This window comes from Phragmites australis, chromosome 24, assembly GCF_958298935.1.
Source record: "Phragmites australis chromosome 24, lpPhrAust1.1, whole genome shotgun sequence".
NCBI lineage: Eukaryota > Viridiplantae > Streptophyta > Magnoliopsida > Poales > Poaceae > Phragmites > Phragmites australis.
Genome location: NC_084944.1, coordinates 260,081 through 286,690, shown reverse-complemented (window position 1 = coordinate 286,690; position 26,610 = coordinate 260,081). Strand labels below are relative to the sequence as shown.

At 45.7% G+C, this 26,610-nt stretch overlaps 2 protein-coding genes and 1 pseudogene across 3 annotated transcripts; 2 read left to right on the top strand and 1 right to left on the bottom strand.

Moving 5' to 3' along the window:
* Positions 1-217: 217 nt before the first annotated feature.
* LOC133907510 (WEB family protein At3g02930, chloroplastic-like) lies at positions 218-21,851 on the top strand. Of its 2 annotated transcripts, XM_062349565.1 has the most exons (4): positions 218-597; positions 18,143-18,225; positions 18,713-19,046; positions 19,129-21,851. In XM_062349565.1, the coding sequence occupies exons 2-4, from the start codon at positions 18,206-18,208 to the stop codon at positions 21,535-21,537; spliced, it is 2,763 nt and encodes a 920-aa protein (XP_062205549.1). In that variant the 5' UTR covers positions 218-597; positions 18,143-18,205; the 3' UTR covers positions 21,538-21,851. The 2 variants fall into 2 exon arrangements, with proteins under 2 accessions (XP_062205549.1, XP_062205548.1); XM_062349564.1 differs by lacking the exon at positions 218-597 and having other exon boundaries at positions 17,531-18,225.
* LOC133907511 (WEB family protein At5g16730, chloroplastic-like) lies at positions 553-4,087 on the top strand. Its single transcript, XM_062349566.1, has 3 exons — positions 553-692; positions 1,178-1,511; positions 1,594-4,087. Exons 1-3 carry the CDS (start codon positions 673-675, stop codon positions 4,000-4,002), a joined length of 2,763 nt encoding a protein of 920 aa, XP_062205550.1. The 5' UTR covers positions 553-672; the 3' UTR covers positions 4,003-4,087.
* LOC133907512 (GEM-like protein 1) lies at positions 7,573-9,417 on the bottom strand (annotated as a pseudogene).
* Positions 21,852-26,610: the final 4,759 nt, after the last annotated feature.

The following is a 26,610-nucleotide window of genomic DNA, read 5'->3' as shown; positions in this document are numbered from 1 at the left end:
GAATTAAACTTTCCTCCCAGGTTAAACTATGGATGTATATTTATATCGACCGAATTAAACAAGAATAATAAATACGAGTAACCAACTATGATTCTTTAAAATTATAAATGAAAACCACCTATGATTCTTTAAGGTTATAGACATATGTCGAGCTAATTTCTTTTTATGTAGACAACCAACAAGACCTTAGAGGGTGGTGGGCGCACCAATCTCACCACGCAAGAGATTGAAGAGGGATAGGACGGACGGATGCAGATTGCAAGGGAGGGAGGCCGTTCTATTCTACAGTACTACTATTTTCTAGTACGGCGCATCGCTCTGCACTGCAGTGTACCACGACCGCAACGACCTCCTCTCCCTTCCTTCCTTCATCAGTTCATCGTCGCAGTTGCAGAGATGGAGTAGTTCTGTTCACAGGGGAAGGGAACGGTGATGGCAGGTGGCAGAGGAGTTTCGTAATCGCAGCGACGAGAGAGAGAGAGAGAGAGACAGGCGACGGGACGAGAGAGGGAGTCTTTGCATCTGCTGCCTTGGCCTTCCTCTGCCTCTTTTTTGGTCGCCTTTGCCTTTGCAGTCTTTTGCTTGCTCCCCTCTGCTGTCTCTGTGAACACTTGTTCTCCCTTCCCCACTCGCTCTTCCCCACTCGCTCTTCTCCACCATCACATCTCCACAATGCTGCCCTCAAGATCAAGGTGACTTCTCCATCTCTAGCTCTCTCGCATTTGTCTCGTCGAATTTCTTTTTTTCTTGTTTCTTTTCTTTTGGGTGTGTCGCTTTTATCCTCTTTTCTTAATGGCAGATCTAAGCGGTTTCTATTACTGTTCGTTTGGAAGGAAGCGCTTGGATTTCCTCGCTTTCGTCCCAAACCACTCCTATTCTCCCGTTTCGTTGATCAATATATTTCTTCTCTAATTTCTACCACACGCACTCGCGCAAAATGTGCCGTCTTGAGATGCTATTTCACCACCAAAATCCCATAAAACGTGGCACTTAATCTTGCCTGCGCTGTGCATCCTAAAGTTTTGATTTTTGTCTCATCACAAGATAAAATGAGCCTTCTTTCAACTGTGATTGTAGCCTCTCGATCCGCATCAATTTGGCTCCGCTTTTTTCTTCCTCACTCGAATCGGCAAAAGAGAAAAAAGTTTTGATTTTTAATGGATGTCGCCATTGGCAGATCTGGGCCAAATGAGTCCCCCATCAGCAAGGGCAGGCCGAGCACGCCCTCCTCCAACCACCGCACGTCCACGCCCTCCTCCAACCACCGCCCCTCGACGCCTTCCTCCAACCACCGGCCATCCACCCCAGGCGGCTCCAGGAGGAGCAGCGTCGGCACGCCATCCACGCCGCGCTCGCGCACCAGCGGTGGCCCGTTCAAGTCCGAACCAAACTCGCCGCCGTCGGCCGCCCAGAATGCGCGGCCGCGGCTCTCGTTCGACCGGTCCCCAAGATCCGCGGACTCCAAGCCCGTCGTTGAGCGCAGGGTGCCCAAGATCGGCACGCCTCCCGATGTAAGTGAAAAATGGAAATGCTGCTGCTCTGTGTGAGTTCTTGTTCTTGATGCTCACTGCAATTTTGTCACTGGCATTGCAGAAGCAGCCGCGGAGGGAGGTCGAATTGCAGGCGCGACTTGAGTCCGTCCAGGAGGACCTGAAGAAGGCCAAGGATCAACTGGCCTTCATTGTGGGTGAGAGGGACCGTCTTGTCGGGGAGCTGAACGAAGCCAAGAGAGTGGCTGATGAGACACATGAGAAGCTCCAGGATGCGCTCATGGCCAAGAGGTGGGCTGAGGAGGCCACCGAGATTGAGAAGTTCCGGGCGGATGAGCTCGAGCAGGCAGGCATCGATGAGGCGCAGAGGCGTGAGGAGGAGTGGCAGAGGGAGATTGAGTGTGTGCGTGGGCAGCACGCAGCGGACTTGGAGACGTTAGTCAACACAACGGAGGAGTTGGAGAGGCTTAGGCATGATCTTTCAATGGCGAACGAGGCCAAGAAGGCGGCGCTTGGCCACGCTGACGATGCAATGAAGATTGCTGAGGTCAATGCGGAGAAGGTGGAGATTCTCTCAAACGAAGTTGTGCGCTTGAAAGGATTGCTTGATTCGAGTGCAGCAAACGAAGAGAGTAAAAACCGTGAAACTGAGGTTCTTGTCAAGAATCTGGAGTCTGAAGTTTCATCTCTGAAAGGCAAACTTGAGGAGGCAAAAATCATTGAGGGGAGGTTGGCTGAGGCAGAAAAATTGATGGAGGAGTTTAAGTCAGAGATCGCGGATGCACAGAAGGCTGAGACAGACATCCGTCAGCAGTTGGAAGAATGGAAAGAGAAGGCAGGATCACTTGAAATGAAATTGGAGGAAGTTACTTTATCTGAGAAGTTCAAAAGTGACTCTCTTGCATCTACAACTGAAGAGTTAGACAAGATCCAGTCTATTTTGCAGGATAGAGAATCAGAGATTGAAGTTCTCAAGGGAAAGACAACTGCCTTGGAAATTGAGGTGGCAAGACTTTTAACGGATGTAAATGATACCAATGAGCACTTGGATGCGTCACAGCAAGAGGTGTTTGGACTGCAGACAACAATAGATGTTCTGAGGAACAAGCTTGAGGCTGCGGAACAAGCTGCTTCAGAGGCTTTGAACAATGAGAAGACTGCGGACATGAAGATTGAAGTTCTGACCGATGAGAAAGCCAAGCTAATTAGGGAGCTGAATGATGCTAGAGATAGAGAAGAGAAAGAGAAAAGGGCAGTGGAGGATCTTACTGCTGCATTGAATGAGGCATCTTGCGAAGCACAGGAAGCACACAAGAGGTTTCAGGAGAAAGAAGATGATTACGAGCATGCTCTTGCACAGATTGGTGATCTGAAGATGGCTTTAAAGAGTGCCAAAGAGAGTTATGAAGTAATGCTTGATGAGGCAAGCCAGGACAACGCTTGCCTAAGGAAAACCGTTGAGAAACTGGAGGCTGAGGTGAGCAAGTACAGAGAAGAATGTGAATCTAAGGAGCTTGACATTATCACGGTAAGCAAGCAGTCTGAACAAGAAATTCAAGCTCTTAAAGTAGAAGCAGACCAGGTAGTTGCGTCACTGCGAGGAGCAGAGCATGAGCTTCAAGTTGTCAGCAAGGAGAAAGAGAGGCTTCAAGAGAAACTGATGTACATGAAATCAGCGGTTGCCGAAGCCAACGAGGCTGTACAGGAGGCAAAGACCGAGAAGGAGAGGCTTCAAGAGAAACTGATGTACACAGAGTCAGCTGTTGCTGAAGCCAACGTGGCTGCGCAAGAGGTTAAAGCTGAGCGAGAGAGGCTTCAAGAGAAACTGAAATACACAGAGTCAGCGGTTGCTGAAGCTGACAAGGCTGCGCAAGATGCGAAGGCTGAGAGTTTGCAACTGAAGGAGAGGTTACTTGACAAAGAGAATGCATTGCAGAGCATAACCCAAGAGAATGATGAATTCAGGATGCGAGAAGCTGATGCCATGAAGAAAATAGATGAATTGTCTGCTTTGCTTGCTGAAGCCATGACAAAGAAGCATCCTGAAGAGGAAGAGAAGCTAGTGGTCGTTGATGAGGCGCACAATTCTGTGCGCGAAGAAGATGCCCCTTCAGTTGCCGAAAATGAAGACACGGAAGGAGGTGACGGTAAAAAACTGAAGCTGGACATCGATGCTGTCAATGGGGACTCTAATGGGGACATGTATCATGAAGAGAAAGATGGCGCTGGGGTTGAGAAAGAGTCAGTGAAAACTGAGTTCACCTTAAAGGAGAGCATGAAAGTTGTCGAGAAGAAAACGGCGACAGACAAAAAACAAGAAACTGAATCATCCAATGATGAATTAGACTCCAAGAAGGAGGATAGCGGCACTGAGAATGCAAATGGGACGACAGTATCTGATGATACGAGTAAAGTGGCAATGTCTCCGACAAAACAGCAGCAGCAACAAAAAAAGAATAAGCCTCTGCTAAAGAAGTTTGGGAGCTTACTGAAAAAGAAAAACAGCAAGTAGCCGAGCACGCCTGTACTATTAGTGTTATTTCGATATGTCTTTGTTTTTTTGTTTGACGAGGTGTATTGTACCTGTGATTGCAGAAGTTTGTGGGTGTCTTGAGTTTCCTTCCCCCCGTCCCCCCCCCCCCCCCCTCCTCCCTCCTTTTACTTGGAACACTCGTTGTTGCCCTATGGTGTTGGCTGTTATCTACACGTTTGTGGCAGTTCCCTTGTGTGTAAATTGAGTTCCTCCTAATCAGAATGGTTCTTCATTTCCGAAACTGCAGATCTTCCTGATAGTTCATGTAATGTAATGGTACCAGTGACCAGGATATGATTTCATTAACTCTTTTTGCAGAGAATGTTTGTTTTCATGCAGTTGATATCATAAGGTTGAGCCAGTCATAAATCATCAGACATGGTAAAAGCTCTCAACAGTATGCATCAGGTGAGTCTAGTCTATTGTTAATATATCCTAGCTCTTTGCAAAGTGTACCTTTTTTTGCATCCACCACTATTTACTGGATTTGGCAAAACTAATAACGATATTTTGCTCATAAACAGAACATTGCATATGAAGAATAGTACTTATGAGAACGTGCTCACAGCGCTTTGGGAAGTCATCTAGGTTGGCCTGGGTACTCACAAAAAAATCCCCCCTCACGCCGCTGGTTGCCTGTGCTCCCGCGGTCGAGCGCGATGTTGCGCAGCGCATTCGGGGGTTCTCGACCTTAGTAAAATACTTCGGGGTTAAGTTATTGTACACTATGATTTTTGTAGATTGACATGTTTTATTTCTTTTGGTAGACTTTCGTATCTCTTCCAAAATGTCAAGCTACTGCCATAGGATTTATTGCATGGTGACTGGTCATCGCAATGTTTTGGTAAGCTTATGTTAGGATTTAGTTGTATTAGATGCTCGAATTGCTGTTCACTTCTGGGTATGTCAAGTTGCCAGCAATTTCTTTCTTTCTTTTGTTATGTTATCATGTGAACATGCATACCATATGAAGCTACCGTGCGGAGGTCATTGTAATGAAGATGAGCACTGCTGAAGTACTGTTCTGCTTCTTCTGAGTTCAGTTATAATGTTACGTATTAGTTTTGCCACATTAGGACATTTTCATTAAACAAGATAAGTATGCAACGATGGTGGTTTTTCTAACATTACAAGTAACATACAATGTGGGTTTGCTTGGTACATTGCGTTGTAGTTTGTGCTTCTTAGGCTCTGAAATAAGATTTATGCAAACGGGTGGCTATCCATTAGACATGAGGTTGGGAAAGGAAACATAATATGAAATACACGCGATAAAGCAAGATGAACTGTGAGATTTGATACCGGGTTTAACACTTTAACCTAGTTTCTTAATTTTAACTAGCATAAAGCCTAATTAATAATTAACTAGCGCATCAACCCGTGCGACTGCACAGGCTAGAAATTTAGCTTACGGCTGAATTATAGATATTTATATTAATAATGGTTGTATGCTAAGATACATCAACTATTTATATTTAAATATTAGAATATAATTAGAATGTAAAATATAAATATAATTTGTGTTCATAATATTAGAATCATGTTTATTATTTGTGAATAGATCTAATTTATAATTTTAATTTTATGTGTTATGCAAATTGATTTTTATTTGTTTCTTGATTTTTTGAAATTATTATTATTTTAATGTTGTCACGGTATCTCATTTTTTTTTATAAATACATTAGAAATTCTTTGATATTATTTTTGTGTGATAATCCGTAATATGTTTGCTTTCTGTTGTTTTAATTTTGTAATGTTTGATTATAATTGATTTGAAAAAGTGTGTTGATTGCTAACGTAATCTTGTTGGATAAATAATATCTACAACAAAAAAGGAAGGAATGGCAAAGCAATAAGTAGTCTTGAGGCTGGATTCTATGATTTATTTTTTAATCTTATATATTGTTTGGTCTGGTTGTTGATCTATAGTTACAGTTAGTCAATCAATTAATTCGACGATTGGATGTTTTGCTTTTTTACGGGAGTTTCTAGAATTTTCTTAGGATTAACGTGAAGGCACCAAAAGAAGTCTCCAATTAGTAAATATAAGATACTCGCTGATCTTTATGTTAAACATGCTATGCATGCAATTAAACTTAATCAGCCTCAATTGCTAATATATTATAGTAATAAAGTATTGACTTTGGACAAACGAAAATGACGCACTTGCTGTTAAAAGTCTATCTATAATGTTATAATCTTAAATAATAATAATATTTTGCTAACGTATTAGTATTGAAAATTAATGGCCAGAGTTAATTCTTGGAGTTTGAATGTCAAAAATGACATATTTGTGACAAAATGAGTATATTAAATTTTGAGTGGCAGCGTTTAGCACAGAAAGAAATAGGCTAATAATAAGTAATCTTGAAATGTATGCACCTAAAGCTAGCTTTCTCTGAAGCCGTAAATTGTGAACTTCCTTGTCTGGTCTAGCTTGGCACAACACTTTTTTCCCATCTGGTTTAGATCTTTTTTGTTAATCTTTCTACCGCAAAACATAGATATCATGAATCACATTGACTTCGACTTGCGATGCTTGAAATGGCAAGCTGAATCCCCAAGTCATAGGGGAAACAGGAAAGTTATCTTTTGGTCTGTCATATGAGGTGAATTGCCAAATGAGAAGGACGACTTAGTTGGGAAAAAAAGTTGAGAAGCGTTTTCATTGGATAATTCTGTTGCTATGTAGTTTTGACGACTCCATTGGTTTTTCAGAACTGGCCAGGAACAGTCAGAGCCATGTTGTTGTGAATCGTACGCCTCGGATACCGGTTATAGTTCCTGCAGACAGGAATGCTACTGATCATGCCACACCAGAAACTAAAAAGGCCATCAGTTCGGACAAAAATAACAATGAAGAGATCAATAATGATTGCACTAATTTTCCAATGAATGAGTGCTCTCCTAATGGAAGATCCGGAATCATGGAAGCAACTAAATCTGTTCAAGGCCAGACTTTCTTTGAGACCAAAGGAACTGGAGACGCTGAGATAGGTCAGACTCAGCAACATTTGAAAAAGAAGAAGAATTGAGCTAACTATGGACGGCGGGCGGATCGGTATAGTTGATCATGATGCCATGATGGTGGCTGAAGAAGGGAATAAACCTGTTGGTTTACTCAACCAACAACAGATACTTAGTGAGTTTATTTCTGCAGGTATTTTTCCACGATGATATTGTTCCTTCCCGACATTGGAGACAAACTCATAATTGAAGCAAACCTTTGTATTCCCTTAGCTTCCAGTTTCATTTCATGTTTATGATACTTTTGTACTATATTGTCATCGTGTACAATTTATCCATCATATCTACTTAGATCATCTCTAACAGTTATCTTAAAATTTTATCCTCTAAAATACTATTACAGCATCTCTCGTTACATCCATCTCCAGCAGCTACTCTATATCTTATCCAATATATTCTTTCTCCTATATTAAACTGTTTTTTCTCAACCGTCATAACCGTCGTAGCAGCATCGTTTTTTCACATGTTCAAATCATAGATGACACCGTAAATAGGCTCAAATCATAGATGACAATTCATAGATGACCGTGTAGGAATATTTACAAAGTACTCTGAACTACTTCTGAATCAAAATAGGTTCAAATCATAGATGACAATTCACAGAAAAGAGCAAACAGGACAGGATGCACACGATGTCGCACATTGAAAAACTGATTTTAAGAAAGGTACAAATCGCGGCAAATGCCAATACCTATCCAACTAAACCGAGACAACAGTCCATTTGTCCAAACACAAAGTATATCACAACTGTAGCTCTAATCTATAGACATCACTGAGCACGTAAGCTCTGAGCCTCCTGATGTGCTTCTTGCAGATTCTTCACGGCACTGTCGTAGTACACGAAGCCCATGAACCAAAACTAATAGTTATCAACAGAAACCACCTGAATGTATTTCTCAGCTGTGTTGGTTCTGCTTGTCGAAGAATCAACTGACCTCAGTTGATCAAGGGGGATGACCACCTGTTTTCAGATATAGAACTGTTTATAAGTTACATATTCTCTTATAGAGTACAGATATTAGTAAGTGATGACTAATGCCAGCAAATGAGATTGCCAACATATTCCTATTTGCATAAAAAGAAGGAACTATAATGACAAGTAGAATCAAAACTGATTTTACGAATTCTGCAACTTTACTTTTCATAAAATATATTAAGCATGGTGTATTATTTCAAGAGAACTCTGTAAGCCTGATTATCCTAACAAAATAAGCTTCGATATGAACTGTATATCGGAAAACAGACCTTATACTTCCTGAGTTCCTGATAATTACCTTGTAGTAGCTCCAATCAGTTGTGTCTCCAACCTTGTAAGCAAGTGGATTATCGCTGCAGAATGCCAGCTTTACATTGGACAAGTAAAGAACACCCATGACAGGACCAGCAGAGGTTGACAAATAACATGCATATGGTTTCTTGAGTTTTTCGCCGGGGGCAACATCAAAGGTTTGATGGGAAAAAAATTTCATATCCACCTTCCGCAATGACTTTGGTGATCTGTGAGATCCTGCCCATTGCTGCATCAGTGATGCTTGGTCCAATTTTCACTGTTTAAACACGAAAAATATCAATTATACATGCCACATGAGAAGCGCGTGCTATGACTCAATACAAGAATACGCAGGATCAATGTATCCGGCAAACAATGTAAAGGTGACATTTCATTCCAACACTAACTATATTAGTTGATCTGATTCATTAAAAAAATAAGGAAGATCTTAATACTTCAGCTTCTCTGCGTTTTAAGAACTTGAAGAAACATAGTCATAATTTATCTAACAACTATGCATAAACATGTCATCACACATCGTACAACCAAATACATGGAACCAAACTTCTCAGTCACATGAGCTTAGAAGCCGCATAATCAATCATTATCCCCGTAAATGAACTTAATACAGGTCTACTTCAACTACTTAACAATGCTACGAAAAGGAATTGTACAAAACACCCAAGAAATCAGTTAAACCTTAAGTCAGCTCCATCATAAATCTGCAATGCTCACCAGAAATTCCAAATGAAACGTACACAAGTGGAATCAAGTGAAACTAGAGTCAATTAAACTTAGTTGTCCCTCTTTTTGTCTGACCCCATCAATAAGAATTCATCGCGGCTAACAAGCAGTACAACTGACAAATTAATCGCATACCACGAGAACAAAATCTACTTGACCATAAACTACACATTCACAATCTGATGAAAAACACAAAGCAATAACTTCATAATCGAATTTTGTCAAAAGATCGAACAACTATAGAATCCAAGCTCACAATGCTGCCAGAAGTTCCTAGTGTTGTTCTTGGTCTTGCGGACCGCCTCACCGAACCTCTTCCCCATCTTCTCGAGCACGTCCTTCACCGAGTCCATCGTATCTGCAAAAGCACACCACACAAGAGCCCCCCCCCCCCCCCCAAACGTAAGGAACGATCCAAATTTCAGTCAAATATGCAGTTAACGATGCCAGATTTCAGTCAAAATATCAGCCCTTTATCCACCCCCCCCCCCCCAGCACATTGGGTGCAAGGCTTTTTAGCCTCTAATAGCGAATAGGTTTAAGGGTTAAGGCCACTCTAAACTTATGGGAGCTATTTTTTTCTTTCTCAAAATGTATATTCGCAAGCATGCCCTTAGTATCTTAATTTTTCTTTCTTTGTAAATAGCACGGAATGTTTCTTTCAGAAATTTAAAAGCATGCAGAGTTTATTTGAGTTTTAAATAATACATGATAACCTTTCCAATATGGCATCGACATACAATATGAACTGATTTATGTGACTACTTAATCATCTAAGGTATAGGAAACTCGAACCCTCGATTCCATTTGAAGTTAGAAATCAAAAGAAATATTATCCATTCCAGCCTACCTTTGAGCAATGAGAATGGAACTTTGGCACCAAGTCACTTGTTATGTGGGGCCATGCATATAGCAGGCACCACAAGCAATCCAGCCCGGCGCATGAGTAGGCGCCGGTTCAAGATCACATCGCTTGCCAGATAGTTATCGAAGTTAGTTAGCTCGGTTGTTAGCCATTGAATTGTGTTTGTTTGGATTTCAGTTAGCAATTGGAAGCCGACACTCTATATAAGTAGGCCGATAGATTGAATAAAGGCAAGCAACAGATTGATCTAATATATCCCTCTCTCTTCCTCTCAGTGCTCTGCACCAGTTCTCCACCATAGCTCTGGGGAGGCGAGGAGTCATACCTCGTCCCCCGTCGAGCACCAGTACTACCTGCACAATCTCTGTCGAACCTCCATCCATAATACCTTGGTATCAGGATCAATCGTTCCTACCGCTTCCACCGACGCTATCATCATGGCGGAGAACTATTATCTGGCCGCCGCACTAAAGGCCACCTTGGACACCATCGTCGCCAAGATGGTCAAACTCGACCCCATTGAAGGCACGCTGAGCGACATCTCCCCAGCAACAGGCCACCCACAACATTGCCATCACCCGCCTCGAGCGCCAACATCGGGAAATCGTTCCTTACCAGGCCCACGACGCGCGCGCACAACAACACGATCCGCTCCTATGCTGATGATCGCCACGACGAACGGCCACCACGATTCCATAAGATGGACTTTCCCAAATACGACAACAAAGGCGGCCCACTTCCATTCATCAACCGGCGTGAGTCATTCTTTCGCGCCCAACGAATCAAACTAGTACCGCTTACAAGCTCGTCCGCTCACACCGTCGATACCCACGCCCACAAAGCCACAACTGTGAAGGTATTCAGCTTGTCTTACCATTAGATCGGCATGTGGTGAGTAAGGTAAGTGCTAAAGCCAACTACCCCGATGATCAGCCTTAAACGATGCAAGCGGACTATGGTGTCATGGTTCCCTTCCCGAACTACCCCCGGACTTTCCTTGAGGGCAGATGACACCCCTAACACAGCTCACTTCTCTTCCCATACTCACCACTCAACCAACCAACACCAACAACCCAACACGGTAACTATTGTGAAAGTAATTTAACCTATAGCTCGCGAACGATGGGATGTTCCACCGCTTGACTTCTACCAAGGACCTATGTATTGCTAAGCATCTCGCATCACTTTTAAGTTAGACCTCATCATGAATAAACCCATGCTACAAGGATATAGATCAACAATAATTCAAGGTAGAGACAATGCGATCAACATAGGTTCTACTCATAAAAGCCCAACATCGACTTCCTATACATGCAAACCTATACATAAGCATAATTTATCACTATTTAGACTTTATTCAATTCAACTGACAGGGTTCAATATGATAAATGCTTGCCATGCTGTTCAGGTGGCAGCCAAAAGTTTTCTCACTCTCCTGGATCACCAGCTCGGCGTTCTCTAAAATAAATAACGCGTGCAATGCCATGAGTATGGATGAAGTACAAATATATACCATAATATGCATATAATGGATGAAAATATTTTTCCTAGATAGAACAAGTAATAAGGAAACTAGAAAAATTGTATTCATCAATTTTGGACTTATGATGAATTAACGGTGAATTAATGAATCTTTAACCTAATTAATTAATCTCAGAAATTTAATTCAATATGTCATGGATGGGGATATTTTAATAGGTAGAGTAGGTTATTATGAAACCAGCAAAACTTGTTTCATAATTTTTGGAGTTACGAAGAATTTATTATGAATTTTACAAGTTTCAGCAAGCAGTAACTATACTGGCGGTCAGACCGCCAAGAGTCACGGTCAAACCATCGGAAACGCGGTCTGACCGCCCCCGTGCAGAGGGTTTTGGCCCCTGGCGGTCTGACCGATCTTGGGGTGACGATCAGACCGCTGGGAGTCGTTGGGGGCACTTTGGGAGCTCATCGGCGACGATTTCGACGACATTTGGAGTGGAGACTTGGACCTAGAGCATCACATTGACTTCCTCTACCGCGTAGGACAACATGTATACGCCAAAATCGACCAAAACTCGGCTATTGTTTCTAATTCATCAAGAACTCATGAACCTCAAACCCCTAGCTCAAAATTCGAAATCCAACCATCCAAAAGGCGGATTCTTGCCATGGGAGTTTAGAGGACTCACCCAATGGCCTTTACCAAGGTTGTGGACCGCCGATTGAAGGAGGAAATGGAGGGAAAAGCTCGGGAGGCGAAGAAATCCAGTGTTCTTCACATTTCAACCCTAAACACCAAAAGACACCAAATTCGGCTCAAATCCCCCGGGAAAACGAAAATGAATTGGAGGGATTGATAGCTCATGAGCTTATGATCGCAATGGTACCATATACTCACCTCAAATCCCTCTCTTGAGCTCGAATTTTGGAAGAAAAGAGAGAGGGAGTGAGAGGGAGAGTGAGAGGGGAGAGGAGCACGGTGGGGTGGGGTGGGGAGTGAGGAAGGAGAGAGAGGGCTGCCACTCTAGAGGGAGAGAGAGTGGGGTGGTTGGCCCACTCCGGTGGGACCCACGTGTTAGAAAAAGAGTTCATTTTAACTGCAAATTTCATTTTTTTTCTCTCCTAGATTTTTTCTTCTCATCCAATTGACTTGAAATGAATTGCTCTAGAGTTACAAAATAAATTACACAAATTAAACATAATGCTTAAATATGTGATTAAGGATTTGTGACGTGACAGCTTGAGTCACCCCTGCGGTGTCCATTGCCAAAAGATACATGCCCTGGCCATTTAAGGACCGAGTCATTGCACCGTCATGCTTAGCCACCCCATGCAACTATGCGTCCTGAATGGGTAGTACTTGACTTCTCCTTCACCGGACTGAGTTGGGCATCATACTAGGAGGCTAAGGGCAGTGAGCAGTCAAGTGGGCATCTGTCCCTTTATTTGAAAGTTGCTAGTACTAGCTTAGGCTTAAAAAGGGGAATGGCCTTCAGTACATGGATCTGGCGCTTGGGGGTAAATCTCGTAGAAAAGACTGACAGGAAAGGTGATTGGAGTGCCTCGGTATGATTCGCTCCTCCGCTTGCAACGGTTGGAGGCTAAGCATATCGTGTTGGTACAATGTACAACCTCTGTAGAGTGTAAACTTATTTGGATAGTCGTGTCCATGGTCATGGACATGCGACAACAATAATCGTTTTGACTAGACTCCTGGTGTGTGTGTCTTAATGAGTGAGTGTGTGGACTAGATGTACGTATGATGAGGTTCTTAGCTCGATCTGCCAGAAGCTATGTGGTACTAGAGGCACATCATATGTGATGATAGGGACTGTGAAATGAGGTGTAGCCCTCCTAGTATCAAAAACTCTAGATGTAGCTTGTTACCTGGTTTTGAACTATTTAAACTGTTTTAAAGTCAATCTTAGATAATATAATTGAATACCTATATAAACTACTTTACGCTTAAAAATAAACCGTAAAGTCTCATCCTTGAATTACCCCTTTATGCATCTATCAACACCTTGAAGCAGTATAGGGTTTGTTGAGTACCTTATGTACTCACTCTTGCTGTCATTCAGATGAGGAAGCTGATATCGATTTCACTGGAGGTGAAGGCAGGGATGAAGAGTATTCTTAGACGTCACGTTTGCACCCTAAGCTGCTTGTGTGTTGGGCTTTTGCTTTCCAGTGTGTTTTGTTGACCTCTCAGCCAGGTTTGTAATATATAGTATGGGTTGTAACCTTTTGTACTCTAAACCTTAGTAATTATGCACGAAGTTTTTGTGATACTACAACTATTGTACTGTGCGTATCAGCTACTTGATCTAGGAACTGATACAGGAGGCACATGAGATCTTGGGATAGGGGTCTTACATGGCTAGGGCTTTAGGATTCGGCTAGGAGAAAGCCGAATAACTCAGTCTCTAGCAGAGTCACCATAATATGTTAGCACAAAAATATGGATCCTCGCGCCAACACACGAGCACCTCGTGTGCACAATTCGACGAGCAACACCCAGGATACCCCAGTCATGACGTTGTATTGTCGGACCTTTGTCGTCACCCACGCTCAGGAGGAACCCCGTCGGAGCACAGATGGTCGGTGGCTTGTTCTTGATTGTCGAGATCAAGAATAGATAGAAACGTAGATTAGAAGAGAGAACATGACTACAGAAGTTAGGCAAAAGAGATAAAAGTGAAAAATAGATTGTGTTTGATCGAATGGTTGCTTTTTTCAATCGATCATGAGCCTCTCATATTTAAAGAGCGACAGGTCTTAGCCATAAGAGATCAGGACTTCTAATTAAAACCGAACAAGACTTACAGATATAATTCAACTACGCCTTTTGATCTCCAAACTTCCTATAATTAATATATCTTTTCTAATCAACCATGTAAACTCCTATATATCTACTCGAGTGTCTTTTATTGCAACTCGACCTTCTTGGATTCGACTACGTGTTTGGCGTATCTATGTACTTGAATCCGACTAGCTCTTCCACCTGTTCGAAGACCAATTGCTAAAACAAACTGTGGTCACTGATCGAATCACTGGCCGTGACCACTGATCGTAGTCAATGGTCGTGGTCATGAAGTATTGTCTACTGGTTGGAGGTACTATTCACTAGTCAGAGTTACTGTTCATCTGACCGAGTACTGTTTACTATGGTCAGAACAATGTTCATCGTAGTCGGATCAATATTGATCGTGATCGGAGCACTGTTTATAGTGGTTGGAGTATTGTTCATCGGTGAATATATTGATCGTTGGTCGCCCATTAAACCAGTTGTTATTATAATAAATCATTAATAGAAGGTAACCCAACGAGGGTCGATCGGGACAGAACGGATCGATCAGGATTAAGTGGTGCGAGTGCCACCAATTTTGGCGCGCCGCTCTTAGATAGGTCGGTTCGATTTAAGGCAACCAAACACGGATACGGGTCATTGTTATGGACTCTTTAATTTAATCTAGACCGTTAGAAGTTCATGACAATAAGTGGTCTAGATCTTTTTCTTTTTTTCGATTAAAGTGATATTTTTGTGATGTTGAGAGCGAAGATGGTGGCTCATTTTAATATTCAAATTACTATAATAAAAAATAAGATTAAAATTACTGTAATAAATTATTGGTGATGAGTAAATGAAAACGGAAGTAGTAATGGATTAATACGGTAGAAAAAACTGAGCATGCCTACCCTGCAGCAGTTGGAGTGGAGGAGCTCCACGCCGCTTGGCACCAGCGAGGCCGCGGCGTCAGAGACGTAGGTGTTTTTGTGGTCGTCGTCTTTGCCGAAGGGCCGGAGCACGTCATCGCTGCAGCCGATGACCTGACCGGACGTGGCGACGCGGAATTGGTGCTGGCGGAGGTTGTGGAACAGCACCGTGATGAAGCTGCAGCCGACACAGGGGACGGCCATCGGCACCGGCCGGTAGGCGAACGTAGTCCCTGCCGGGGGCGACGCGCAGGATGTGGGGCGAGCAGTACTTGCTCCGGCAGCAGATGCACCGAAACAGGTTGCATGCCTCCTCCCCTCCTCCTCCTCCTCCTCCTCCTCCTGGATGGGCGATGGGGAAGTATCTGCTGGATAGGAGGCGGCTGGCGCCATCGATGTTCCGACTGTTGGCTGAGACGACGATCTTAATACATAAGCACACGCACGCATGCATGATGAATAGAGAATAATTAAGGAATGGACTCGGAAACATACAGATCATCCTCAGGCCAAGTATATTTGTGCTGTTTTAAAGGCCATATGTATATATATATATACATCTACAAAGAAAAAAAATGGGCCGGCATTGGGCGTTGGGTCTCTATGCGGCCACATGGGCTGAGATAGGCTTGAAATAACTCTTTCTTCCCGCGGGCCGTGAGGTTAGGTGGAGAGATGTTGGTTGGGGTAGCGTTTTCCTCTTGCTTTTTGGAAAGAGAAGCAGATGTGATGTGCGCACGCAGCTGTCCAATGCACGCAACGCAAAGGCAAAGCTCCATGTTGCCCATGCAAAAACTATTACGGTCGTCCTCCTCCTCCTCCTCTGCCCCGTCGTAGGGAGTCTGAGAAATGTTTCCGCCTGCAATGCAACGAGGACAGGATGGTCAAGAGCACACCAAAATTGTCTCGATCATATTTTACACTTGGTATTGTCCCGATCGGACGACTAACAGTATTTATGATGCAACAGTACATCACAGTTCCTCTTAATTTAGATCCATATAATTCTATCTGTCTCGTGATCCTTCCCAGCCTACTTAATTATCAGTGCAGTGAGCCACAACTAAAGACTAAACACGAGTAAGTATATATCTTTGCTTTGAAACCAAACCATGGCGTCGAGTCGATCGCTACCTCTAATTCGCTTCTCCGTACCAGTTACTGTAGGATTGGAGACAGAACGTCCTATCTGGTGCGAGAAATCACTACGTATTTTTTTAAATAGTAGAGATTTACACAAGGAGCACTGTAACGCCCGTTTCGCCGGACCGACCCGTTTCTCCCTGAGTGTGCAGCTCAGCTCATCTGCTCCCCCTCTCTCTCTCTGACAGCTCGGCCTCGCTCGTCAGCTTTTCCCCCTTCATCCGCACCGCGCTCGCTCCCGTGTTTGGCGCAACGTCGCAACGGCCACCGAGATCACCGGCGCCCTCAACCGCATCCGCGAATCCCGCAGCCATTGTACGCGCGCCTATATATGCCGCCCAGCCCATCGCTCTCTCATTCACCCGCAATCCCGCTTGCTCCACACCCTCGTAGAGCCGCCATTGCCGGCGCCAAGTTTCGTCGAGCGCCATCCACCGCGACTGAGCTTCCCCCGGCGCATCGGAGGCTGCCTTCAGCTTCGTCGGAGCACGAGGAATCCCTTCAGCCGCTCCTCGACGTCATTCCACCGCCGCACGGTCCATCTCGTGGAACTCCGATCAGTCTCGCCGCACCTCTCCGTTGCCCGCCTCCTCAATTGCATCCCGAAGTCGGCTAAGGGTGTGTTTGGTTACCCGCATGCCCTCAGCTTGATTCGTATGAGTCATGCAGTCTGAGTTGAGACAGGCTGGAGAGATGCAGTAGAGTCTGTTTGGTTGGTTGCATGTGCTCAGCCTGACTGAGAAGAGATTGTGTTTGGTTACCCGTATGAGTATACGTTGCAATATAAAAGAACTCACTTTTTTTATCAATAAACTAGGGTTGAAAATATTTTTATAAATTATTACATCATATGATAAGAATATTAGTGATTTTTTTTATGATTTTTGGAGAATTTTAATTAAATATTAACTGAGACTTTTTGGATCAAACTAATTAAAATGGGTTGCTAGTGAGCTCTAGTTCGCTCATGAAAATGTTTAGAATTTTTGGACCACTCTTGCATCCTTAAATAAAATCAAGAGTTAAATAAAAAAATTCATATGTACAGTAAATTTGCACCTTCTGAGCAGGCCCGGTGGATGCGGTCGAATCCCGCGTACGCGCTGAGCCCGGCTGGAGCGATGCGCTGCACGGGCGGATGCAAGCGTGAGCCAACAGTTCAGGCAATCAAACATACATCTCACACGCAGTGACTGCATGCCTCGGTGCTTGCACCAACGGAGCAGAGAAACCAAACACGCTCTAATCGATTCTTCAGCACCATAAGACCCTGAGGAGGCTTCTCCGACCTCTAATTTCACGCGTCCCTGGCCGTACCCAAGCCTGTTGAAGTATTTATCACTAGAATTTGGACTGACTTGCATTTTTATTTTTTATTTCCACAAGGAGCGCTGAACTGCACGGTAATCAGGACATGTGCTAGCCACGGTGGCATCCATAATTTGTGCACGTCTTTACAGAGCAATTGCAATCAGTGGGTGTAGGTGGGCGCACCAATCTCACCTCGCAAGAGATTGAAGAGCGATAGGACGGACGGATGCAGATTGCAAGGGAGGCGAGGCCGTTCTATTCTACAGTACTACTATTTTCTAGTACGGCGCATCGCTCTGCACTGCAGTGTACCACGACCGCAACGACCTCCTCTCCCTTCTTTCCTTCCTCGTCGCAGTTGCAGAGATGGAGTAGTTTTGTTCACAGGGGAAGGGAACGGTGATGGCAGGAGGCAGAGGAGGAGTTTCGTAATCGCAGCGACAAGAGACAGACGACGGGACGAGAGAGGGAGTCTTTGCATCTGCTGTCTTGGCCTTCGTCTGCCTCTTTTTTGGTCGCCTTTGCCTTTGCAGCCTTTTGCTAGCTCCCCTCTGCTCTGTCTGTCTCTGTGAGCACTTGTCCTCCCTTCCCCACTCACTCTTCTCCACTCGCTCTTCTCCACAATGCTGCCCTCAAGATCAAGGTGACTTCTCCATCTCTAGCTCTCTCGTATTTTTCTCATCGAATTTCTTTTTTGCTTGTTTCTTTTCTTTTGGATGTGTCGGTTTTATCCTCTTTTCTTAATGGCAGATTTAAGCGGTTTCTATTACTGTTCGTTTGGATGGAAGCGCTTGGATTTCCTCGCTTTCGTCCCCAATCCACTCCTATTCTCCCGTTTCGTTGATCAATATATTTCTTCTCTAATTTCTACCACACGCACTCGCGCAAAATGTGCCGTCTTGAGATGCTATTTCACCACCAAAATCCCATAAAACGTGGCACTTAATCTTGCCTGCGCTGTGCATCCTAAAGTTTTGATTTTTGTCTCATCACAAGATAAAATGAGCCTTCTTTCAACTGTGATTGTAGCCTCTCGATCCGCATCAATTTGGCTCCGCTTTTTTTCTTCCTCACTCGAATCTGCAAAAGAGAAAAAAGTTTTGATTTTTAATGGATGTCGCCATTGGCAGATCTGGGCCATATGAGTCCCCCATCAGCAAGAGCAGGCCGAGCACGCCCTCCTCCAACCACCGCCCGTCCACAACCTCCTCCAACCACCGCCCCTCGACGCCTTCCTCCAACCACCGGCCATCCACCCCAGGCGGCTCCAGGAGGAGCAGCGTCGGCGCGCCATCCACGCCGCGCTCGCGCACCAACGGCGGCCCGTTCAAGTCCGAGCCAAACTCGCCGCCGTCTGCCGCCCAGAATGCACGGCCGCGGCTCTCGTTCGACCGGTCCCCGAGATCCGCGGACTCCAGGCCCGTCGTTGAGCGCAGGGTGCCCAAGATCGGCACGCCTCCCGATGTAAGTGAAAAATGGAAATGCTGCTGCTCTGTGTGAGTTCTTGTTCTTGATGCTCACTGCGATTTTGTCACTGGCATTGCAGAAGCAGCCGCGGAGGGAGGTCGAATTGCAGGCGCGACTTGAGTCCGTCCAGGAGGACCTGAAGAAGGCCAAGGATCAACTGGCCTTCATTGTGGGTGAGAGGGACCGTCTTGTCGGGGAGCTTAACGAAGCCAAGAGAGTGACTGATGAGACACATGAGAAGCTCCAGGATGCGCTCATGGCCAAGAGGTGGGCTGAGGAGGCCACCGAGATTGAGAAGTTCCGGGCGGATGAGCTCGAGCAGGCAGGCATCGATGAGGCGCAGAGGCGTGAGGAGGAGTGGCAGAGGGAGATTGAGTGTGTGCGTGGGCAGCACGCGGCGGACTTGGAGACGTTGGTCAACACAACGGAGGAGCTGGAGAGGCTCAGACGTGATCTTTCAATGGCGAGCGAGGCCAAGAAGGCGGCGCTTGGCCACGCTGACGATGCAATGAAGATCGCTGAGGTCAATGCGGAGAAGGTGGAGATTCTCTCAAACGAAGTTGTGCGTTTGAAAGGATTGCTTGATTCGAGTGCAGCAAGCGAGGAGAGTAAAAACCGTGAAACTGAGGTTCTTGTCAAGAATCTGGAGTCTGAAGTTTCATCTCTGAAAGGCAAACTTGAGGAGGCAAAAATCATTGAGGGGAGGTTGGCTGAGGCGGAAAAATTGATTGAGGAGCTTAAGTCAGAGATAGCTGATGCACAGAAGGCTGAGACAGACATCCGTCAGCAGTTGGAAGAATGGAAAGAGAAGGCAGGATCACTTGAAATGAAATTGGAGGAAGTTACTTTATCTGAGAAGTTCAAAAGTGACTCTCTTGCATCTACAACTGAAGAGTTGGACAAGATCCAGTCTATTTTGCAGGATAGAGAATCAGAGATTGAAGTTCTCAAGGGAAAGACAACTGCCTTGGAGATTGAGGTGGCAAGACTTCTAACAGATTTAAATGATACCAATGAGCACTTGGATGCGTCACAGCAAGAGGTGTTTGGACTGCAGACAACAATAGATGTTCTGAGGAACAAGCTTGAGGCTGCGGAACAAGCTGCTTCAGAGGCTTTGAACAATGAGAAGACTGCGAACACGAAGATTGAAGGTCTGACCGATGAGAAAGCCAAGCTAATTAGGGAGCTGAATGATGCTAGAGATAGAGAAGAGAAAGAGAAGAGGGCAGTGGAGGATCTTACTGCTGCATTGAATGAGGCATCTTGCGAAGCACAGGAAGCACACAAGAGGTTTCAGGAGAAAGAAGATGATTACGAGCATGCTCTTGCGCAGATTGGTGATCTGAAGATGGCTTTAAAGAGTACCAAAGAGAGTTATGAAGTAATGTTTGATGAAGCGAGCCAGGACATCGCTTGCCTAAGGAAAACCGTTGAGAAACTGGAGGCTGAGGTGAGCAAGTACAGAGAAGAATGTGAATCTAAGGAGCTTGACATTATCACGGCAAGCAAGCAGTCTGAGCAAGAAATTCAAGCTCTTAAAGTAGAAGCAGACCAGGTAGTTGCGTCACTGCGAGGCGCAGAGCACGAGCTTCAAGTTGTCAACGAGGAGAAAGAGAGGCTTCAAGAGAAACTGTTGTACATGAAATCAGCGGTTGCTGAAGCCAACGAGGCTGTACAGGAGGCAAAGACCGAGAAGGAGAGGCTTCAAGAGAAACTGATGTACACAGAGTCAGTGGTTGCTGAAGCCAACATGGCTGCGCAAGAGGCTAAAACCGAGCTAGAGAGGCTTCAAGAGAAACTGACGTACACGGAATCTGCGGTTGCTGAAGCCGACAAGGCTGTCCAAGAGGCGAAGGCTGAGAGTTTGCAACTGAAGGAGAGGTTACTTGACAAAGAGAATGCATTGCAGAGCATAACCCAAGAGAATGATGAATTCAGGATGCGAGAAGCTGACGCCATGAAGAAAATAGATGAATTGTCCGCTTTGCTTGCTGAAGCCATGACAAAGAAGCATCCTGAAGAGGAAGAGAAACTAGTGGTCGTTGATGAGGCGCACAATTCTGTGCGCGAAGAAGATGCCCCTTCAGTTGCCGAAAATGAAGACACGGAAGGAGGTTACGGTAAAAAACTGAAGCTGGACATCAATGCTGTCGATGGGGACTCTAATGGGGACATGCATCATGAAGAGAAAGATGGCGCTGGGGTTGGGAAAGAGTCAGTGAAAACTGAGTTCACCTTACAGGAGAGCACGAAAGTTGTCGAGAAGAGAACAGCGACAGACAAAAAACAAGAAACTGAATCATCCAATGATGAATTAGACTCCAAGGAGGAGGATAGCGGCACTGAGAATGCAAATGGGACGACAGTATCAGACGATATGAGTAAAGTGGCAATGTCTCTGACAAAACCGCAGCAGCAACAGAAAAAGAATAAGCCTCTGCTAAAGAAGTTTGGGAGCTTACTGAAAAAGAAAAACAGCAAGTAGCCGAGCACGCCTGTACTATTAGTGTTATTTCGGTATGTCTTTGTTTTTTGATTGACGAGGTATTGTACCTGTGGTGATTGCAGAAGTTTGTGGGTGTCTTGAGTTTCCTTTTTTTCTCTCTCTTTTTTACTTGGAACTCTCGTTGTTGCCCTATGGTGTTGGCTGTTATCTACACGTTTGTGGCAGTACCCTTGTGTGTAAATGGAGTTCCTCCAAATCAGAATGGCTATTCGTTTCTGAAACTGTGCAGCTCCTCCTGATAGTTCATGTAATGTAATGTAGTTGTACCAGTGAACAGGATTTGATTTTATTAACTCTTTTTGCAGAGAATGTTTGTTTTCATGCAGTTGATATCATAAGGTTGTGCCAGCCATTGAAATGACATGAGTTGGCTTATTATTATCTTGGTGTGGTTGCAGCCTCCTAATCTCGTTTGGTTGCTTAAGAAGGTGGCATCGATCGATCAAATCAGGTGCACAAAAGGTAGGGCAGAGCAGGTGTGACTCGATTGGAATCATTAGGCATGGAGGTTGGTTATCTTACCACACTGTCGGCAGAAGTATCATATCATGTCTGGCCATTGTTTGTTTAATCTGAGCTCTTGTCCGATGCATTATGAGCTTGTGCATGTCCTGACGCACGCCATTGATTGGCTCTCTCTGCCATGAGCTGTTCCAACTGCATACAACATGGTTCATCATGTGAATTTGTGTGTTTTAGATGGTTGGAGTCACAGAGGAATCATGCATGGGCTTGCCTTGCGCCCCTGCGCTTTGTTTGGGCACCTGTTCTTGTCCGTGCGTCGTCTCGTGCAACACCGATGATTTTTCGACAGAAACATCTCAACCGGAGGGGAGGAGCTGTTGCCTGAGACGTCGCTGGCAGAGGCACTGTGTTGGCAATAGCATGAATCGTACGAATTGATCAGGGAGAAGGGAGGGCCCCGGCCTAGATACCCCGATGCTGATGGTGACCGGCAATCTGAAAAAATATGGCATCGCCAACCGTTTTGACAGACTCGTGGGATCATCTGGATTCTGGAATATAATCTTCATACCTTGTACTGCCATGTCCAGGTACAGACAGGGTGTGTGGCCATTGTAATTGTAATCACCTACTCCTGACTCTTGAGTTGAGTGCAGCATTCAAGCTCTCATCCGGGATTTTGAAGACTTTTCCCACGTAACTTCACTTCACCAGCAGAAAAGCAGAGAGAAACGATGGTTCAGTTGCAGAGGTTTCTACTTTTACAGGAGATATATAGGTAAGTTCCTGTGTCCTGACACGAAGCTTTAGCACTTGGTAGATCATCGTGCACATGTCTGTATAGTGTATAACGTGGTCTGGTCCACTTCAGTCGCAGGTGCCACATTGGCATCAAGTGGGCACATTTTATTTAGCAGCCATGGAGGCGACCCCCCAAAAAAGAAAGGAATGGTGCGGGCCATTGCTGATAGGATAGCAGACAACTGATCAACTGTATTTGGAGTTTTGTCTTGTACCCATCTCTGGACGGGTCTAAAGTTAAAGCTAGCGACTCCTAAGGTGACTGTACCTATCGTTGGCGTCTCGTCGATGGCCTTCCAACCTTGAGGCTAATCTAGCTCCCAACCCTACTGCTTTTCACCCCACTCGCCAACCACCTCCACAATCCAAGAGAACTCTCGTGTCCGTAGCTCGATCGCCGCCCCCATCCCTCCCCAAAATCCAGATCTGGTCCACTGCCTCGATCTGCCCCATGAGTTTGAATCTTGGAGCTCCGAGAGAAGAAGACGAGGACAAGGAAAACAATAGGGGGGCAGGGTGGCATGACATCTACCGCGGCTCAGATCTGCAGGGTAAGGATCCCACGACGAATATCCCTTTGAAGTCTGTAGTTGTGGGCACTGTTTCACCCAATGGCTCTCGCTCTAATGACCGATTGTCGCTACGGCCCGTGCCTAAGAAGGTATGTGTAGGACAACGAGCCATCTCCGATGCGACCGCCAAGGAGGACTTTCGCCATGCCGGTCGGATAGTCATCATTTTCTAGGAGGACAGTAGACTCAACCAGGACATTTGGTCCTGACTCGGGGCATCGATAACGCATCGGTAGGTACTCGAGGATTCTACCAGTGAGGTAGAGTGGCATGTTGTGAAACGGCCGCATTGGTGGTGCAAGACTCACCCCATGATGCCTCGTCGGGCATGGGATTTGGAGGAAAGGTGTGGTACTCCTGCTCTGCATGACACCTATTTGAAGTAGCTCTGGGGCCGCTGCTTCAACTGCCTGGCCTGTGACCACCGCTCTGCTCAATATTGGAACCCATCGAAGTGCTGGGAGTGCAGCAGGTAGAGCCACTGGGTGGCGAGGTGCCCACAGCGCGCTCTGGTTAAGGTGCTCAAGCACTAGGTGGCTCCTTCTTTCAGGTTGGCCGCTGCGGCTTCTGCTCCGATGGCCCTCCCCGAAGATCCATGCCCTCCGCCCAGATCTAGAGGCCTTCATGCTTCCAATGTCTGAAGAAATCAGGGAGCGTGTTTTCCTCTTTGAGCGCTCGGCCTTGCTAGTCTGGATTGGTCGCAATCACCCCGCGACGGAGCCTTACCACATCATCGACGCGTTCAGGGCTGAGTTCAGCGTCCACCTCATGGACAACCAGGTCACCAAATACCACCCTAAAGGTTTCATGGTGTTGATCTCCGACCCGGCGGCCTTCGAGAGGGCCAGCTTGCGCTCTAGCTTCATCTCCATCGACCGAGAATTTTGGCTCCGGCGCTAGTCCGTGCGTAGCCAGTCCAATGGGGCCGCTCTGGGGTCCACGTCACGCTCACCCTGGAGGGGCTGCCAGTGCATTTGTGGACCGAGGAGATTGTGGTGATGATCATTGGTCGTACATGTGCGATGCGCTTTGCTGAGGAAGCTTCCTGTCGTCAGAACAAGACACACGAGTTCACGCTCTATGCCTGGTCACCAGACTCGAGCGCCATTCCAAAGGCAGTGCAGGTCACTATCATGGAGCCGGAGCTGGAGGGACCTGTCTCGCATGTCCACATCCCTTTACCGTAGACCTACATTGAATGGGTCGAGCCGTGGGTGTTGAAGCGGGGTCACATGTACAAGGTGCTAGTTCACTTGGTGTGCCTCAAAGACCAACAGCCAACCGAAATTGTAATCAACCCCAGGAGATGGATCTTCATTTGGCGCCAGGGCATCTAGGATGGAGATGTGCCGATGGAGGTTGTCTAATCCAGAAGCTCGTGCAGCTCTTTTGATCGGCCTCATCTCTCGTGCCACAGCGATGACGAAGACGAAGATGGAGGCGGGGGAGGGCATTTGGATGAAGGCGATGGGCGCCCTCGCTTGGAGCACCGAATGGGCTGGTTTGGTCGCCTCCACTGGGGTAGCAACCATGGCAGTAGCTCGTCCTCCAGACGTGATCATAGTGGCTACAACGACACCAACAGACGCCATGGCACTACAGTGCCATCCACAGATAACTTGCTGCGGCAGGCTCGTGGCAACTTCGTTGACAGGACAATGCTCATCCCCTTTTATCCAAAATGGCTAGCCCTTGGCAAGCCCACTCATGCAAAGCCCCCAACCATGAGGGAGACTTTTGTTGCATGCTCCTGAGCTGCACTCATGATGCCTGAGCCTGATCCGTTGGTACAGGAGATCTGGCCTTTCGCACTGGTTGCCCCTGCGCAATCACAAGGGGGCTTCATGGAGGATGATCCGATGTCTGTCGAAGCCACTCTTGCATGTGGCGTCTTGCTACACAATATCCCACTCCTGCCTGAGGCTATGAATGGAATTTCCATGCAAGGTAGCCCGGTGTCTCTCCCCGCGCCGATGGCTACTAAGCCAATTGACATTGATCGCTTCATCAATGACATAGCTATGACAACCGATGGAGGCCTCCTTTCCATGCCCAAGAAGATCAAAAACTAAGATCTGAAGCTGGTTAAGGAAGACATGGTACGACATAGTGGCAAGATTGCTGACAAGAAGAGGACCCAAGGAGACAAGTCCTCTGAGGAATTGGCCATTGATGTGCTTGCGAGGAAGTTAGGAGCATTACCTCCGACTAGCTGCAACAATGCTCAGACCAAAGAAAGATTGATTAGGATGTTTTAGGGCCCCCTCCTGGCTATGGCTCTTGATGCAATTGAGAGTCTCATCAAGGCGATGAACATAGATATGACTGCTCTGCCAAAGGGGGGGGGGGCACAAGAAGAGGGTCGAGATGTATGAGTGATGCTTTCGCAGTGGATGGTCATAAAGCACGATCAGAGTATGCAACTCAGCATGTTTAGTTCAGTCAAGCTCTGTAATATGTCTAGTTCCACCTAGTTGGAGGTTTTCACTCCTAGGCAAATAAGTGTTGCTAAACTCGGCACGGATCTGCTGTCCATCTTGTGGGAGAGGATGACAGCGATTTTGATGCCCCTTCTGGTCTGGCTCTTGCCACTTTGGTTTGACAACGGCATTCTTGTCGTCTGTGCAGCTGCCATATGCATGCCAGTTGCATGTGCCCCCGGGTTTCCAACCCCCGGTCTTCATGTCTGTTCACATCTGAGTCTCGTTTGGTGCAAGTCTATGTGTCGTCTACCTACATGGTTAGTTAGGCATGGCTGCTGTATGTAAAGTGTTCTCTATCCATGATAACCAATGTGTTAAAGCTCTTATGTTGGAATGTTCGTGGTTTAAACGCGACCATAAGGAGGGATGTAGTACATGAAATGGTAAGTGATGTTTGGGCTTCAGTTGTTTGCCTACATGAGACTAAGTTGGGCCATTTTGATGATGACATTGTGGCCTAATCTTTGGGAAGGAGGTTTGCTGCAAATTACTCATATGCGCCGATAGATGATACTTGTGGTGGCGTCCTAATCTACCAAGACTGCCAACACTTTGACTGTGACTACAAGATTATTGGATGATGGAACTGGGTGGAGTCTGACAACTATGTATAGTCCTTAAGGCGATGCGAACAAAGTGAGATTCATGGATGAGCTTAAGGAAGTCAAGAGGGTTGTGGGAACTCAATGGTTAATTGCTGGAGATTTCAACTTAATCTACAGGGTAGCAGA